Source organism: Periplaneta americana, chromosome 17 (genome assembly GCF_040183065.1).
Source record: "Periplaneta americana isolate PAMFEO1 chromosome 17, P.americana_PAMFEO1_priV1, whole genome shotgun sequence".
Lineage (NCBI taxonomy): Eukaryota > Metazoa > Arthropoda > Insecta > Blattodea > Blattidae > Periplaneta > Periplaneta americana.
Window position 1 is genome coordinate 67535145 of NC_091133.1, and position 19061 is coordinate 67554205.

General features: G+C 35.8%; 1 protein-coding gene across 4 annotated transcripts in view; it reads right to left on the reverse strand.

Annotated features, from left to right (window-relative positions):
* Positions 1 to 19061, reverse strand: part of LOC138693158 (lachesin-like) — a 1789721-nt gene that overhangs the window by 60179 nt on the left and 1710481 nt on the right. For all 4 annotated transcript variants that reach the window (XM_069816848.1, XM_069816850.1, XM_069816849.1 and 1 more), the window contains one exon: positions 5156 to 5275. In XM_069816848.1, coding sequence (XP_069672949.1) covers positions 5156 to 5275 — 120 coding nt within the window. The remainder of the gene's footprint in view (positions 1 to 5155; positions 5276 to 19061) is intronic.

Consider the following 19061-nt stretch of genomic DNA (forward strand, 5'->3'; position numbering starts at 1 on the left):
CTAGATAGCGGAGAAGTGGGGCTGCCACATTTAGCCTCTGGTCAAGCATGCTCCGCTGTATTTCCCCAGACGTTCATGAATTCATGATACAGATATCTGTTATACCGCTGTGACAAGATCCCCAGAGCCTCCCCATTTCGGTCAGGTTATCCTACGCGAAGATAGGTAGGAATGGGAATAACGTAGGAGAGGCTTTATTATGTAACAGAAAGATGCCAATAAAGATTATAACATTCACACAAATCTTAGGATGAGTGAAGAATACCCTAACAAGAAAATATCCTTTTGGGTTTGAAAATTTGCACATGTCTAATTAATGTAAAGACCAAGTAAACTGAAAAACTGCACTTAGTGCATGAGGAGGCAGATTGCTCTTAACTCTGCCAGTTATAATAAATTATTTATTTATTTTATTTATTTATTTATTCATTTATGTATTCATTTATGTATTTATTTATTTATTTATTTATTTATTTATTTATTTATTTATTTATTTATTTATTTATTTAACCTGGTAGAGATAAGGCCATCAAGCCTTCTCTACCCCTCTACCAGGGGATTACAACTACAATATTAAGAATAAGAATACAATTACAATTATAATTACAATTAATATTAAATTTACAGATACAATAAAAGTCAGAGTACTAAAAGATTAACTGATTAATAAATGCTAGACAGTTTATTGTAAAATTTAAGAAGAGAGAAGCATTTCTTTTATTGATTAAGTAAAAATTAAATCTACTCTACGCAGTAAGAAAATGCTTAATAAGTTTGCTTTTGAACGCTACTAAATTCCGACAGTCTCTGATGTCACTGGGTAGGGTATTCCACAGGCGCGAGAGCGAGATTGTGTATGATGATGAATACGATGATGTCTTATGTGTTGGTATGGCTAGTATGCGGCTATTTTGCGTACGTGTGAAGAGATTATGATTTGATGACAGGTAGGCTAACTGAAACGGGAGGCAAGGTAGGTAGGTGTAGAAGTGTGAAGGACTTGGAAAAGGAGAACAAGAGAATGAAAATTTCTACGTATTACTTGTATTATTATTATTATTATTATTATTATTATTATTAAAATATTGGTGCAAATATAAATTTCAAGATACGTAAAATAAGTTTGAAATATGGAATAGAATGTTACGTGCTACTAGTATTTGAATAACCTTTCAACTTATCGATAACTAAGCGAAGCCAGATGCATCATATTTTATAATAACGCATAGACATATTGATAATTACTAATAAATCACAATTTGAGAACATCAGTAAATATTATAAACTGTGTGTTAAACTATGGCTGAACGCCATTTCTCAAGCAGCACAAGGATGGAGGGCAGGTTTATAATTTTGCGCAATTGAATTCGTACCTCTGCGGTCACCGGAGTGATAGTTATGGAGAACAATGTCTGAGTATGATTAGATTAGATTACATTACGTTACATTAGGTTAGGTTATATTAGATTAGGTTAGGTTATATTAGATTAGGTTAGGTTATATTAAATTAGATTAGATTAGACTATATCAGATCAGATTAGATTAGATTAGACTTGAAGCAGGAGTCGGGTTAGCTATACCCTTGCATTGAAGCCTTTTGGCTTATTGAATTTCTCCTGCCTTCATTATTCCTATGTAAAAAGTTTTGTTCCTTTAATCATTAGAAACAAAGAAGGAAGAAAGAGAAGGAAGTAAGAAAAAGGAAGGAAGGAAGAAAGAAAGGGAAATAAAATCAACGAATTGAATACATAAAATGAATACGATGGAAAGATAAATTGGTAGTTAATAAATGATGAGAAAGATTTATTTTTATAAATCATCCGCTCTCCATTGAGGTTGACCACTAGAATCCGTAACACATTCCAATTTTTTTATACATAAACCATTAGAGGGTAATTATTACTCGACCAAGGCGAGTGGGCGTAATGTGAACTATAGTGATGACGCTATACGAACAAAGGAGCAATACAAGTGGCGCTCCGAGCTGCAGGACTCCACTGGCCTCGGTCGAGTAATACATATTTTTATGAACAAGAACAGGTATATTACCAGCCATTAAAGTGTAAAATAATAATGAAGTATCTGGAGTAAGTCCTTAAGTAATTGTATAAAATAACTTCAATGCCGTATAATTGAAATACTCTATCTTTACAACATCAAAAGTTTAAAGTGGCAGTGAGCCCCGTGAATCAGAGAGAATACCTCGCACAGTCCATTTCTTGGAACGTATATTATATTTTGTGCTTAGAAAGGACAGACACAGTTCGTTTAAAGCCTTCTTTTCTAAATCTACTCTTTTCGCTTGTACAGTGTTCCTGTCAAAGAAAGCAGTGAGAACTATAAAAACCAATTCGCAATTCTCTTTCCAATTTACGTATATAAGAGCACATATGGAAAGCATTAGGAGAAAATGGAGTTCCCCAGAAACTGGTATGTCACAAGATTGTGTATTGCAGAAACAAAGTGTACAAAAAATTAACGGAGTGCTATCAGAAAGTTTTACAGTTGATAGTGAAGTATGACAGGTAGTTCGCCTGTCACCAGAAATTTTAATCTCGTTTTAGAAAAAGCATTGCAGGAAGTACACGCTTCTCCTTTTAGTCTAAGTTCAATGTTCTAGTGTACTGTATATGCGGGTGATAATGTCCTTATTGGAAAAACAGAGAATGAATTTCATGGTTATTGAAGACTCTAGGGTGCTATGCATAGACATTTCGCTAGCCCGCGCTACGAGCGTGCTAAACTAGCCCCGGCTATTGACTGATTACTTGTACAGGATTCATCTCATATCATATTTGAAAGGCATGTTGGTCCGACAAGTTAACAAATTTAAATCATATCATATTGCTAACACTGGATTATGAATACGAAAAACGTTAGTTCTCTGATCATCCACCGGAAGCCCGCGCTAAGAATGTCTATGAATACGGCCCTAAATGATGAAGGATATAATGTAGGTATCCAAACAAATGCAGCGAAAATCTATGGAAATGTTATGGAAATTTCAATGGGTAATGGTAATAAGACGCCATTGTCGTATGATAATATTAACTTTCAGATGGTTGGATATTTTTAATATTCAGGCAACAAACACCACAGATAAAAACGTAACGGAAATAGACATTCGTGAGCGATTAATAAATGTTAACAAACGTTTCCATACTTTAAAAACAAAGTACTTCTCCAAAATACTTCCAGTAGCTACTAAAATGCGATGTTATAAAACAGTACTACAACCATATATATCGTCTATCATCTGATATCTTCTCCTGTCCCGAACTCTTCTCCCGTTCACCATTCCTTCCAGTGCATCCTTCAGAATTGCAGTTTCTTCTCAACCAGTGACCCAGCCAATTCCTTTTTCGCTTCCTAATCAGTTTCAGCATCATTCTTTCTTCAGCCACTTTTTTCCAACACGGCTTATTTCTTGTACTATCTGTCCATTTCACGCGCTCCATCCTTCTCCATATCTACATTCCAAATGGTTCTAGTCGCTTCTCTTCACTTCGTCGTAATGTTCATGTTTCTGCCCCAGTCTCTTCTTTCTTTAGAGGTCCGCAGAAGATGCTCCTTTTTTCTATTAAAAACTTCCTTTGCCATTGCTATTTTCCTTTTGACTGCTTGACAACAGCTAATGTTACTGCTTACAGTACCCCAAGTATTTGAAGCTGTCCACTTGTTCTACTGCCTCATTTAGAATTCGCAAGTTTACCTTCTTTACTTTTCTTCCTATGAATATGGTCATAGTCTTGTTGGCATTTATCTTCATTCCATGCTGTTCACAGCTGTCATTTAACTCCAGTAGCATATCCCTTAGTAACATCTCCTCTTCTGCTAACAACGCCATATTATTAGCAAATCTTATACACTTTATTCTTCTTCCTCCTATTTGAATCAGGTAATGTCCGAAACATCTAAATTACATATAAAATGGAAAATATTCTTGTGGTTTTTAATAAAATTTGAGAAATATCTTTGGTCCCATTATTGAAAATGGAGTTTTGGGAATTAGAAAAAATAAATTAATTACAAGGTTATGTAAGGATCCGGAAATCACAACAGTTCTGATGATTAAGGGAATTCACTGCTTGAGATACGTTGTCAAAACATACATTGACATCTTGCTAAATAGTGTATGAAGAGACGATCTGAGCGCCGGAGGCTTCTTAACAGACCGAAACTACAATGCACAGATCAAGTTATGACGGATATTATCTTCCTAGGATGACGTGAACACGAGACGGAGGATAGAGTGGGATGCAGGAAATTGTGAAGAAGGTCAATAACCTTCTGTGGTTTGTTGGGCCTTGGAATTAATTGATTTAATGCAATTTCTTCTGTAGAAGTAATTAAAGTCAGGAAAATTAATGAAATATTGACAGAAATAAACCATAAAGTAATTAATAAAGAGCAGATAATAAATGAAAAGAAAAGAGAATAATTTAAAAAATTAAAAAGGAAATAAAGGCAGGAAAAGATAACCTATAGAAAGAAGGGGACAGGGATGAAAGGAAGGAGGTTATATGGGTTTATACAAATGCAAGAAAAACGAAATGAAACGAAAAAAGACAGAAAGAGAGAAATAAATAAAGAAAAGAATAACAGGCCGGGTAGATTGAAGAAAGAAAGAGATTATACGAAGATAAATAGGAGGGAAGAAAGAAGAAGATGTAAGAGGAAAGAAAATAAGAAAGTAGAATGGAATAAAGGATACAGGGAATGCGGAAAGAAAGAAGACAGGAAAGAATGAAAGGAGGAAAAATGAAAGAAAGGAGAAAGTGAAAGAAAACAAGAATGAAAGAAAGAAATAAAAATGGAGAGAAAAGGTAAAGAAAGTAAGAGAAAAAATAATAAAAAACAAAGGCTAGAAAGAAGGGAGTATACTATGAATGCAAAAAGAAAATAATGGAAAAAGAAATATGGCGAGACCAAGAGAATTGAATTAAGACAAGTACATAACTCCGATCTCGAGAAAGGAGCCTTAAGGCGATCATACAGCCGATCTATTCGCTTGATACATTGCTGACAACAGTTATTATATCTCAGAATTGTGATTCTTTCAAATGGGTCACGACAGTTTATGTAATAAATCGTCAGCACTTGGAGAGAAATCGCGTTTGAAACCTGAAGAGGTGAAAGTAAGATGATCACTTACCCGTATCCCTGGTCCAGTAGTTGATGGCTTTGGGTGAAGCTTCTACGTGACACTGCAGAGTGACGTCTGTACCTGTGGGCGCTCCAACCAGCTGGTTCGGGACTTGGATGAGAGGGTGAACTGCAAACAACACCACACAGTAAGTAAAACAGAATTTAATTATACTTTCATACATAAGTAAAGTTCTAATCTGTATGGAATGTGAAGAGTTCTTACAATTTTAATCCATTTAAAATTCTATTTTATTTGAATATGTGTAACTTTGTTCATTATAAACTGTAGGCCTATAGTCATTTTGCACTTTTGATACACGCAGTAGCTTACTACTGCTGTTCCTAGACTCTCTTCATTTCCGACCCAATTATCCGGATTCCTGCATATCCGGATCATATTACCACAGTCTAATATACAGCTACGAAGCTTGAGTTGTTGAGGGTACTAGGAACAATAGACTGTGCCGGTACTATTTCGCTTTGTCTGTGATGAGGCGATAGTAGCGATCCTAGTGGTTAGCAACTATGTATGGATGCGTATTTCCTACGTATTGAGCTTCGTGATTGTATATACTAGACTGTGATGCTATCCCCTATTAGTTTGGATAATTGGAGTTCTACTATATCTCATTGTACGACAATAACAGAACCATGGTAAAACGAGAAACCGAAAGTAAGTACTTGAAGAATGCTTGTCTCAAAGTCGTTTCCTCCAATGTAAATCTTACACATCATGAACTAAGTTTCAAAATACAGTGTTCATTCATAGATAGAAATTTATTACCATAAAGATGAAACAAATTTTCTCATTATATAGAGTGTTAAAAACATTATTCAATATTTTTAGAGTTGTTAGTATTCAAAAAAAGAAGAAAAAAGGTCTACCAAGTAAATACCCTAAAATTAATATCTTCAAAGATTATGAGTAGGCCTACGTGTTCGTCAATATCATAGGAGATGCTCAATGTGATGTCCATTAATTGCAACACATTCTTCTGTCCTACTTCTTAGAGAATCACATCTTGTTACTATTTTCTTGACTGCATTTTTGTCATGACATTGTGTACACAATAAGAAACAAGCAAAGAACTCATAATATATGCTACTGATCTGAATGAAGGAGGGACAGCAACGGTGAATTGTTCAATGGTTGAGCTCTTTGGACTTTTTCCATTGCTAATTTTCAAAATTGTAGCACAACGTTTCGAAGAGTCGATCTCTCTTCGTTCTCAGGTAAAAACCTACTGTGGGGATCGTTACAAACAGCTAGCCTGTCTGACATCCCTGTTTGCAACGATCCCCACAGTAGGTTTTCACCTGACGACGAAGAGAGATCCACTCTTCGAAACGTTGTGCTACAATTTAGAAAATTAGCAATGGAAAAACTATACTTACTATAATTATAATCATATTATATAACAATTATTATAATTTATCCAATTCCTCTTTTTCATTTTATTTATTATATTCCATAGACCTTATATTAGCACTGAGGCTTTAAGATGTGGAACAAGTCAAGAATTACGAAACTTTTGGCGAGATAAGGATCTTCGCATAAAAACGCAGAAACTGGTGCTGTCGCGGAATTGAAAACCTCGCTGAAAAGCGGCTCAAGATTATTATGCGTCGATCTTAAAGAGTGACACAATATACTATTCACCTCCTCCTTAATTCTCAACCAGTAACGGGAGAAGGCGTTACTTATGTAGGCCTTCAATGAAGCAAAATATTTTCGCATTTTTTTTATACTTAATAATAACTCAAAAAGTAGTAGTCAGATTCTAAAAAGGAAAAAAGCATGTTGAAGAGAATTATTTGCAGATACTTAAGATGTTTGAGTCACCGCAATCTAACAAATGTACGACTTCTTAATTTTGAGTTTGTTTTATACTATTGTAGTGTGGTAAAATATGTTTTTGAAGTAGAAAAACGATCAGCGATAAACTTTTTATCTTGAAGAGATAAATGGATAGTTGCAGTGTATGAAATCGTCTAAATAGACTCTACTCTATGTTGAAAAAAAAAACGATGTTAATAGAATGGGTAAACAAGGTAACACTTGTTAAGTTTATGTCTGACTGCTCGCGATCCAACAAATAGCGCGTACATAAACATTATTTACCTTCATTGTTTATCTTTAAATATAAACATTTATTGTTTTGCTTAGTTTCATTTACTTAAAGGGACAGCCTAAAAAGTTTAGTCAGTTGTCTACAGTTTTTTCAATAATATTTTTGTAACATAAACTGGGTCTATTATTAACGTAAAGGAACGATTGTGTCGCCGCGTGGAAAAAATGTGTTGAGCACGTTAAAAATAACAACGAACACTATTTTTCTAGTGCTAATGTAATAGAAAGTGAAACTGACAGAATAATTTCGTTACGAGAATGTTTAATTGACAGCAGTGATGCATCAGATGACTTGTCAGTCAGTAGCGGCAATGGTTCAGATTAATGGAGGGAAACTCCGACTTCGCCTCCAGCGCAGCGGCAAGCTTTAATAACCTCCTACAACGGAGTTTTCGCAATTATTAATCTATAGTTTGCTAGCTAGCTGCAAGTGGAAGCGTAGCGAGGAAGGTTAGCTTCTTCCTCTCCCGCGCCAAGTTGGTTTCACGAGAAAACGAATGGCCTGCACTAAGTCACTCGTATTTTATTCACTGTGGATTATTATTGTCGAACATTTTAAGTTATTAATAAGTTATGGCTTTAAGTTTTCTTAATCAGACTCTTAAATAATAAAATAAATTGATTGAAAAGATTCCGTAATCTTATAGAAGGTAGCCCCTTATGATAGCCCATGGTTACACTCCGATCCTTATGAAAGAGAAAATACCTCTACTCCTTCCTAGTGATCGAACCCAGGCGCGCTGAAAACTAACATTTAAGCTACACCGTAGGACTAAAGTTGATGAATATTATGTGTAATAGATTCCGAGACGCATAAGGTCGCCAAGGAGCGCTTTACTCCTGGAGAAGCTCTCGAGAATTAATGCTACGTTACAAAATGATCTAACAAATATTTTGGTACGGGTCTTGGATATTAAAGAACTTAATACAGCATTCGTTCCCATGATGCCCTATTTAGATGCTACGTCACGGAACCGAGTTTGAAGACGAGACGAAACAGTAAAGCTTTCTGACAAGGGATATATGGTTACTGTTGAGGTGGGAAGAGGAGGTGGGAGGTTGGATAGAATTTGAGGACCGCAAGGGGGAGTCGTGGAGAAGGGGAAGATGGGAAGCACCCTTCTAATAGAAGCGCATCTGTCATCGGTGTCAAATGCAGCAACCCCCACTACCACACAGAGCGATGACGTCACTTCGAAACTGATACACAGCTGATTAATATCAAAAAGTAGAGGAAAGAAAAAAAAATGTGAAAGGGAAGAAGCTATAAAGAATCTATACCTCGAACCTCCCCTTTAGACTTCTTTTTTATGTTCTCCTTCCCCTACTAGCCCTCCCCATACACACACAACCACACACACACATACACACACAAAAAGGATTCTGAAAATACACTTGGGTCTCGCATATTTTACTTTTTATCGTCTGTTAGGAGGAAGGATCCTTTCTTCAAGACGCCAACACAGTAAAGGATGATTTTCAATTTCACACTTGGCACAGTTTATTTACGTTCTCCCTTCGCTTAGACTTCGTGAGCCACTTTTCCGATGGTTCTTCCATTCTCCGCGTCTCCCAGACGCCGAGTATGTCCGATCAAGAAACTAAATTCTATACGTCTGTAAAAATATCCGGACTCACTGGATTGTGTAGCCTGTCCCGGAAATCTCTACAAGTGGTAATAGTGTTTCCAACAATGCACAAGCTTGGTATTGCCATATTGCGAATTTGGACCACGACATCCACTGCAAAAGTAAATCTCATTTCTTCTTTTCCTTCTGAGATTCTGGGACTTGTTACATCGCTATTATTATTATTATTATTATTATTATTATTATTATTATTATTATTATTATTATTATTATTATTATTGGAGATTTGTACTTCGAAGAGGTGGAAAAACTCAAATATTTTGGAGCAACAGTAACAAATATAAACGACACTCGGGAGGAAATTAAACGCAGAATAAATATGGGAAATGCGTGTTATTATTCGGTTGAGAAGCTTTTGTCATCTAGTCTGCTGTCAAAAAATCTGAAAGCCAGAATTTATAAAACAGTTATATTACCGGTTGTTCTGTATGGCTGTGAAACTTGGACTCTACTTTGAGAGAGGAACAGAGATTGAGGGTTTTTGAGAATAAGGTTCTTAGGAAAATATTTGGGGATAAAAGGGATGAAGTTACAGGGGAATGGAGAAAGTTACACAACGCAGAGTTGCACGAATTGTACCTTCACCTGACATAATTAGGAACATTAAATCCAGATGTTTGAGATGGGCAGGGCATGTAGCACGTATGGGCGAATCCAGAAATGCATATAGAGTGTTAGTTGGGAGGCCAGAGGGGAAAAGATCTTTGGGGAGGCCGAGACGTAGATAATATTAAAATGGATTTGAGGGAGGTGGGATATGATGATAGAGACTGGATTAATCTTGCTCAGGATAGGGACCAATGGCGGGCTTATGTGAGGGCGGCAATGAACCTCCGGGTTCCTTAAAAGCCAGTAAGTAGTAGTAGCAATATTAAATTATATTTCCATAATCATGTGCAATATTTATACCCATTCATTAAGAATGCTTGGTCTAATCAGATCCATAACTAAACTTATTCTTTTTCTACTCCTATGTGTTTATTAATTTTATACTATACATTGGTCAGATCCAAGCTTGAATATGCATATGTAGTATGGAACTCCATTACTTCCACTGACTCGGCTAAGCTAGAGAATATTCAAAGAAAATTTATTTCCTTGTGTTCTTATAGATTTTTACCTAATTCTGATGATTATAAATATGAGATTAACTGCAAATATTTTAATTGCTGTAGTTTATTTGCCAGACGGCAAGATCTTGATTATTTATTATTATTTTTTTTTTGTAAAGTTCTTAAGGGTGATATTGATTATGAATCTTTCCTAAGCAATATCAGTCTTCGTATTCCTGCTAAGGGTTTAAGATTTCATAAAATGTTTTACAATAGAAATTCTAAATCTCTCTCTCCGGTCTGCAGATGTATAAAATATGCTAATTTGCGTGGATCTATCTTGGATCCATTTAATGTGCAGTATATAATTTGGAGTTTTATGTCAGTTTAATTTGTTTTTGTTTAAATGTGTATTTTAACACCTTTTATATTATTTTGTTGTTTATTAATTTACATGATTTCATTCATTTTCAATTACGATTACTTTTAATTGTCATTATTTAAGTATATTAGTCGTCCATTTTATTCCGTCCATCCAATGTCATTATTGTCGTTGTATTATAATATTCTCGTCATCTTGCATATCTTTGTAATTCTATTTATATGATTCCATTCTTCATTTATATGATTCCTTTATTTCATTTGTAATTATCATTTTATTTAATTGCTATTATTTTAATTACTTCTTTGTGTTTTTATTGTAATTTATATCATTTCTGATGTTTTTGTTATATTGTTTGTGCTGAACTGTAATTGGCCACTGGCTGTTGTACAGCACATTAAATATAAGTAAATAAATAAAATAAAGTAAACAAATAAAAATAAATTATTATTATTATTATTATTATTATTATTATTATTATTATTAAAGCTTCTGCCAATTAAATTGTTTCTGACTCGTCAGTAATTAGTTAATTACACACTGTACTAAATAAATTTGTTTACAACGGCTCAGATGAAAGGAGATAAAGAGCAACAGTTTTCCTATGTGATAAAATTGCTACAGATGTGTCGTTTTCCTGCTAGGAAAGCTTACAGTTGGGTCGCATACATGTCATAGAAGTATTGAAACTAGATATCATTTACCTGAATACAGGGGTGACACCTGCTTAAGGTGAGCTTGTATATACTATATCCGCCATTTTAAATTCACGAACGTTATGCAACTTTTTACTCAGAACCTACTTGAGCTAGAAGGATGCAACTTTGCACAGAACTTGCTAGGACTATTATTTTTACTGTTGGTTTTTGCAGGATGGTAATCTTAAAAAAAAACTATATATTGTTTTATTTTTCTCGAAAGAAATTTTTGAAACGCTTTTTCACAGAAAATGGCGCATTCCCAAAACCTTCACCGGCTGACTACACTAAGGTTCGATGCGTAAAAACTGGCGGAATTTCAACGTAGCGGACGGGAAAAGAATGGCTTTGACGGGTGACGGATTTTCTGGCGGAAATTACGATTTACATCTCTTTTGACTTTTCTAGCGGCTGTCATTTTTAATTGTTTAATTTTTTGGGGATTTTGTTTTTTCTTTGAACAGCCCTGCCCGTTCCGTACCATGTTAAGGAATACCGTGTTTCAGATTTCCTCGTAATCAGGTCAGATGTTGACGCATTATTATTTTAATCAAGACTGGTAAATAAGTTGTATTAAAATTTGCTTTTTATTTGTATATAGATATGATATGGTCGTATTTTTTTTATTTTGTCGGATTTTGACAGATTTTCAGATGTTACACTGACGGGAATAAAATTTATTTGTTGGCAACACTGGCCGCCACAGTGTGTCGCCAGCCGGAGAATGCTATGGAATAATTATGATGGAACAGAGAAATATTGACGGAATTATGTAGATGTCTAATAATGGGAAACAGGAGTATCCCAAGAAAACAGCCAACTACGATCTTGTTCGTCACAAGTGTCACTATGGATTTTTCAATGAAAAATCCCAGGCCTAACAGGGACTCGAATCCGAACCGCCTGCGTGAATGGCTGGTGATCTGATAACTCAGAATAGTTATACTTAAAACGAAACTTGATTAAGACAGTAAGCTGTACAAATATGATTTGTCCCTTCTAACTTTTGAGTAAAATTATGACTCATTCTGAGACAGGAAGTTTAGGCATTATGAATCATTAAAATAGGCAGGCAAAAAGAACATAAATAGCTAAAATATACAGGCAAAAAGGCATTATAAATAGCTAAAATACGCAATAAAAGTCAATTACAAAAACCTTGCACTATACTCACAATCTTGCACTTTCCACAAACGGATTTCGGCAGCAAGAAAAGCTTTACATAAGTCGAATGCAAATTGAGATTTTCGACTCGATGTTGCAATTACTGTTGGAAGCAAAGAAATCTTCTTCCCAGTACTCTTGGAAAGTGCATTTTTCTGTTTGGTTGTACTGATATGTTGCGATATGAAATATTTAGCTAGTTACAACAACGTCGCAATGAAAACTGAAAGAAAAATAACTGTTGAAAATAACGTTAGACCCGCACTCATTGTTGCCTTGTCAAATAAACACAAGCGATAATTAAAACCTTACTGTTATACATCTCTGCACGCAGCACTCATTGTTGCAAAGAGAATATGAACTGACAGAAAGACAATAATATACATTCGATTAAGTCACTTTCATTATAGCTGTTATGGAAATAAATTAAAATATACCTGTAGGTAATTTTTAATAATAAATTAATAAATAATAGGTAAATAATCAAATAAAGGCAACAAAAAGCATTTATTTTTGTAAATTAGGCATTTATATTTAAAAAGGCAGAAAAGGGCAACAAAAAACTGTGACGTTTCAATCACAAAGACATAATTCGTACAGATTTACTTTCAAAATGAAGATAGATTTAACACAATTAAAAAGGCATTCCGCCATCGTTCCGATCTCTGCTCATTCTACATATATATATACTGTACTCCAACCACGAGAAAGTCTTTGGGGACTGAGATGAAGCGGGGTAATGCTGTGAATGAATGTTGATGTCATAAGATATCATAAGGTCACACACGTGGGCACTCGTATCTGTATTGGCTAGCTCTCACAGCACAAACAATAACATTGATACACACACATATTGATACTACCCTAGTTACAAAATTAGATCACTGTTAATCTCCTGGTCTTTTAATCTCTCCATGCAGGAAATAACATATGCAGGAGAGCGCATGGTTTTTAAACTGACGTTATAACGGTAATATTATCTATCTACTTCGCTCCAATAAATGACGCAATAGTAAGCACATTCCTTTCACGGTTGATCTCCTGGTTGGAGAACAGTATTGATCTCCTCATGGCTTATGCTCCTTGGTTTGCATTTTCCCAACATAAGAGGTGGGACTGCTTAATCAAGTGGTTAACATCGTAGAAGTACACCGCTTATACCACCGATGACAAAGTTATACGAACAAACATTTTGTTTCTTCACTTCTCAGTCAGGAATCGAACACAGTTCCCCTGGACTTGAAGCAACCATGCTCCGACTTAAGCCAAAGAAAACAATTATTTTATACCCGAGATAACAATTAGCAGAACTTGCACTATGATGTACAGATGTGTTCCGGATGTCGTAAGCCATGTGATCCCATACGTGACACCCCTCTCTCCCTGTCTCTCCGCACACTCAAATTCAATTACATTGTCATATTACGAGCAGGAAGGAATTAGAGCCGTGCCATGGAACCAGAATACCGGTAGTGTTAGCCTTTATAAAGCTGCAACCGTAATTAAAGGCTTAAATTTCCACCGTTACATTTTAAACAGGTGGAATTGATGCTTGTTGAATTTCTGAGCGAGACCAGCTCCGCTTTCACAAAGCTTCCGGCATAATTTATTGCTATCTATGATGACGCATTTTTCATGAGTTTTATATCGATTTTCCCGAAGCGATTTAGATTTCTTGAATCTGTTATTATACTCCGTAGAGCTTCAAGTGGAAGAATTTTGGCTACAAAATCAGCAAACCCATTTTCTAATCTGGATATCCATTTCTCAGCTATATCTATTGGACTGAGTTCCTCGTCTTGCACATTACAGCTTGATTCAGGGATTTTGACCCATGCGAAAAGTAAGTAGACAGACTGAGAACGAGTTATGGTACTCATCACTACTGGCGGGCTGGGTCACACTGGTCAGGCCGCGCAGTCATAACACCTAATCAGGGTTGCCAGATAAAGGAATCGAAACCGTCGTACTAACTTATAAAAATGATCGTACTTCAGCAAAAAATTGTCGTACATTTCTCAACTTCCTAATATGCTTCTAGTCCACCGCTGTGTAGTAATGGTTAGCACGTCTTACTGTGCAACGAGCGGGCCAGAGTTGAAATCCTGGATGAGACGAGTTATCTGGTTGACGTTGTTTCCAGGTTTTCCCTCTACCCATTAAGAGCAAATGCTGGTTAACTTTCGGCGCTGGAGTCATTTCACTGGCATTATCACCTTCATGTCATTACGCAGTTTATAAAGAATAGCAAAATAAGTTAAATTTATCTACCAGTAAATTTTAGTTCCAAATAAAAATACTACTAATTATAGTTCACATCCACAATGACATTCAGCATTGAAACAAATCACCACCCATTCCTTCATCACCAACACTGTCATCGCAGAAAGGTGTGCACGATGACGCTTGGTTAGAAACAACTTTCTTATATTTAAAGTCAGCAGAATTTGATCTTTGGCCGGCGCGGCAGCAAATAGGCCAATAAATGCGGCGGCTGAAAATTATATCAAATTAGTTCATCTACAGTCGACTCAAACACGACACCTCTATAATGTTGGCGCGTTTAGACTTCTTAACGCTACTGCGGTACTATTTAATTGATAAAAGATTTTCTTTATCGAACAAATAAGGAAGTTAATGAAATTAAACTCCTATTATTTTGATATAACTAAGCCGTCTACGTGAAACTTAGAGCTCAAGTTGACAAATTATGACTTGCATGGCAAGGATAGTTACAGATCGATTTTCAGAGCATTCCCCCCCCCCCTTAAAAGGATGTTTCTTTCATATTAGTCCAGGACATATTAAGTGAAGAAAACGTATCTAAAAGGGACGAATTAACCATAAATTTCATTTTAATTATAGACTAACATTATAAGTTCTCAATTATTTTTTTCCCTTCAGTGAAATAGTCGTACAAAATTGCGTACGACATAGAGTGCGGTCGTACCTCGTACAATGAGTCAAAATAGTCGTATGCGTACGACTATAGTCGTACGTATGGCAACCCTGCAACTAACACTTCCTTCTTATCATGTCGCGGTACACTCCGTCTTGAAACACAATATTCTTCTACACATCTCGTTACTAACCACTACGACTGTTGACTGAACAATAACATGATGACTTATATTTTCTTGACATGAGTGTCCCTCAGCTTCGAGCATAGATATTATTTTCATTCTTCCTCTTTTCTCTTCCCCTCCTATGCACAATTGTGATTAAATTTCTCTCTTATTACGCAACACACAGCTCACTCACTAGCTAAACAACCTAGGACAGGGGCCATTAACGCTGAATCGAGCTAGGTACCCGGCCTTTCCTTAAGTAGTACCTAATCTTATGTCATGGTGACCACATGAAGCAAAGTACTGCAACTTGCATATTCTACTCTCGGTACAAAATGATAAAAAACGTGAGAACAGATCACGCCAAATAACGAATCCTTGATCAGATATCTCATGAGCTTTATGCCAATTTGCCAGAAATTATTTTTTTAATATGTAATTTCTTTCCCTCCAATATGGACCAAGAGAGAGCTTTCTCGGCTTAAACGCGGAAAATTTGAGAATCCCAATTAAATTTCCAGTATGTGAGTACAAATTTCTAATCATACAAATCTGGCTTTTAGAGGTGTAACTCCATGTAAAGCTGACTTGAATAATTTCAAGGTAAAAATAGTTTCAGAGCGGAGTATCGAATCCGGAACCTTTGGCTGAGCGCGCCAACGCTCTATCGGCTGAGCTATCCAGGAACTACACGAGACTCGGAATTAATTTTCCTCTCATATCCACATACCTCAAGTGGGTTTAACAGATTGTCAGATCCCAGTAATGAGTACACACCAAGCTCTGTGTGATTTGAATTGTGGTTTTCTGTTATCGAAACAGTAACGCATATTATACAAATCTGGCTTTTTGAGGTACAACTCCCTGTAATGCTGACTAATCCTTTTATAGGATACTAATTATAATTAGATCATCGCTGTGGTGTAACGATTAGCCTGCCTGCCAGTAAAACGAGAGGGCCCGGATTCAAATCCTGCTTGGGACGAGTTTTCTGGTTGAATTTTTATTTCTGAAGTTTACCCCAACCACTTGAAGCGGAATTGCTGTGTATCTTTCGGCGTTGAACTTCACCTTCATTACTTTCAATTCATGTATCATCTTAATATTTTCAGGTCGACCAGAAGATCGTGGCAGACGTGGTTCCGGGATTCGCCTATAGGTGGCATCTGTTTAGGGAAGCTGCACAAATTCCAGGGATTCGTACAGGATTCTACAGTGGACTGCGATAGACCGGGGAGTGTAGCTTCCTCAGATAGATGTCGCCTTGATGAGTCGCGTAATCTGTGATGACGCGATCTTCGGGTCAAAGGATGCAGCACAACGCAAGCATGTGAATTGCGAACAGATGCCATCGATCTGAGGAGGCGGCATATTAACATGGAGACTGAAGACTTCGTTAGAACTGGATGCTATAGTCAAATCGATAAGATGGCACCAAGAAGTGAATCACGCACTTAAAGAGCGGTTCTAAGGGCATAGTAATAATTTCAATACAAGGAGGTTGCACAAGGAGCATAAGGCTGCGATGTTGCCTAAGGCCCTTTTCTCAAAAAAAAAAAATATATATAATATATATAATTACACGTTTTTTTTTTTTTCAAAAAAATTAATACAAACCAGAATTATTTCTTACACACTATCATAATAATGGTCGAATACTGATTACTTACAGAAGTTTTTAACTGCTGACCCTTTACGAAAGGAAGGCTCGGGTGAAACCAAAAAATTTAACAAGACAACATTGGTGTGCTCGTCGCAATGGGTTACTTGCCCAATATGTATCAAGCGTTATGATGGTGATGGGATGTAAATATTAAATTTTATACCTTTATCAAAGAATTACGTATTTTCGTTACGTGATAATATATTAATCATGACGTTAAATAACCATAGTTCATTTCGAGACTGCAGTGAGACAATAAATATACATTTAGACATATTTCCGTACGTAATTTTCAAGCTCATAATTTTATACCTTTATAAATCAATAATTTCACACAAAAATCGATAAACTCTGCTAACACTTCCATCATTTAATGCTGCGTTCTAAAACACTCCGTAACACAATTACTAAAATTTATCATTCAAAGCGCAAGTTACTGTAAGTCGTCCTTCTGTAGTCAGTTTTAGACGTACTGTTCATTTACATTGCATTTCAAATGTGGAATGAAGCTCTGTATATGTATGCATATGAGCCTGTTAGCTTTTTGTACGCTCTTTAGTACACCACAACATAGATTCAGTCCCCTGTTTCCACAAGTTCTAAAGCCTTTCACAACTTTTGGAGGGCTCTAGGATTTCATTTCTATTTTCTGATTCGAGAGCATCGAATATAGCTGAAATTTCACAGACTTGTAGAGACATAAGTCCCAGTGAAATGTGGAAACTGAGCCTAATCGTATCTATAGCGATTCTTGTTGTGAACAGATTTAATCTACAGTAGAACTTTGCTAATTCGAACGTTTTAATTGCAAATCGTGACTAATTCTAAGTTTTTGCGCTGTTCCTTGATATTTCTATACAACCCAACGTTAAAAAATCATCTGTAATTAATTTTTTATGATTCGAAATGAAATCCAACGAAATTATGTTCCGAAATTACAAAAATCAGCCCGCAATATAGCGCGAGCAGACTGTCGTTCTGTCTTCAGATGAAGAACAAGAGCTAAACATCTCGAAAAACCATTGCCTACAATTGCATAGGCCATGAATCACGCCAAGGAATTAAGGTGTTAAATGGAAGGACAATAAAATATGAGTGAAACAATTTTCCAGTAGGTCAAAAAAACTTGAAGAATTTTACTGGAATCTAAGATTAAATACTAGAAAACAAACAAAATTAATGTCCTGTATTTTGATATTGTACAAGATCATGAATAAAAAGTTTTGTTCTTGCTGTATTGGCATTGATTTTTAATACAAGAGGTTCCGTGTCGATTCTCAAGGGGCTCTATAAATTTAGTCGGTTCGTTTGAATAGCTCTTCTCGAAAATCGTTAGCATATTTGAATCAAAATCCCTCTGACGTAGAAAGTAGGAAAACAATAATTGAAACTTGCCTAATTCGAAATTTTGGATAATACAGTATTTAATGGTACTTTCAACTTGGGAATTAACCAGTTCGGCTATATATACACCTTCAATCTTTAAAATGATGTCCTCAAATTTTATCGCACTTAATAATCTCTCTCTTCTGGCATTGTTATAATATGAAAACGCAGTACCTAACTGCAAAAAGATCACTAGCGGTTTGCTTACTCAAAAAATGCTTGACCACAAAGGAAATGGGATTTAATTGTATAGGAATATTAATAGAAGTGGACAAAGATGCTGTTACGCAAGTTCGTTTCAAATTAGTTTCATTTACAATGTTTCACCACTATCTCAATCACCTCAACAAGTATAAATTTTTGCGACATAAAACATAACACATTAGTAACATGATAGCAATTATTCTCGGAAATAATAGTATGAAAATATTATTATCTGCAAGTAATATAATTCTTCAAAAATTATGACCGTAGACATTTTTACGCGAGAGAATAAGAAATATAGGTCTATCGTTGCCTCGTGAAACTAAATGAATGCGTGAGCCGTAGCTTATAGTAAGATCCTTATGGTGGAAGTGAGCTAGCTAGCTACAAGTGAAACGTAGCGAGGAAGAGAAACATCACAGTTCATTTTTTTTCTCCTCACGCGCAAGTCTGTTCCACGAGATAACGAATGGCCTATACCACCTAAAATATCCAAGATTCAGAATATCCCGCACA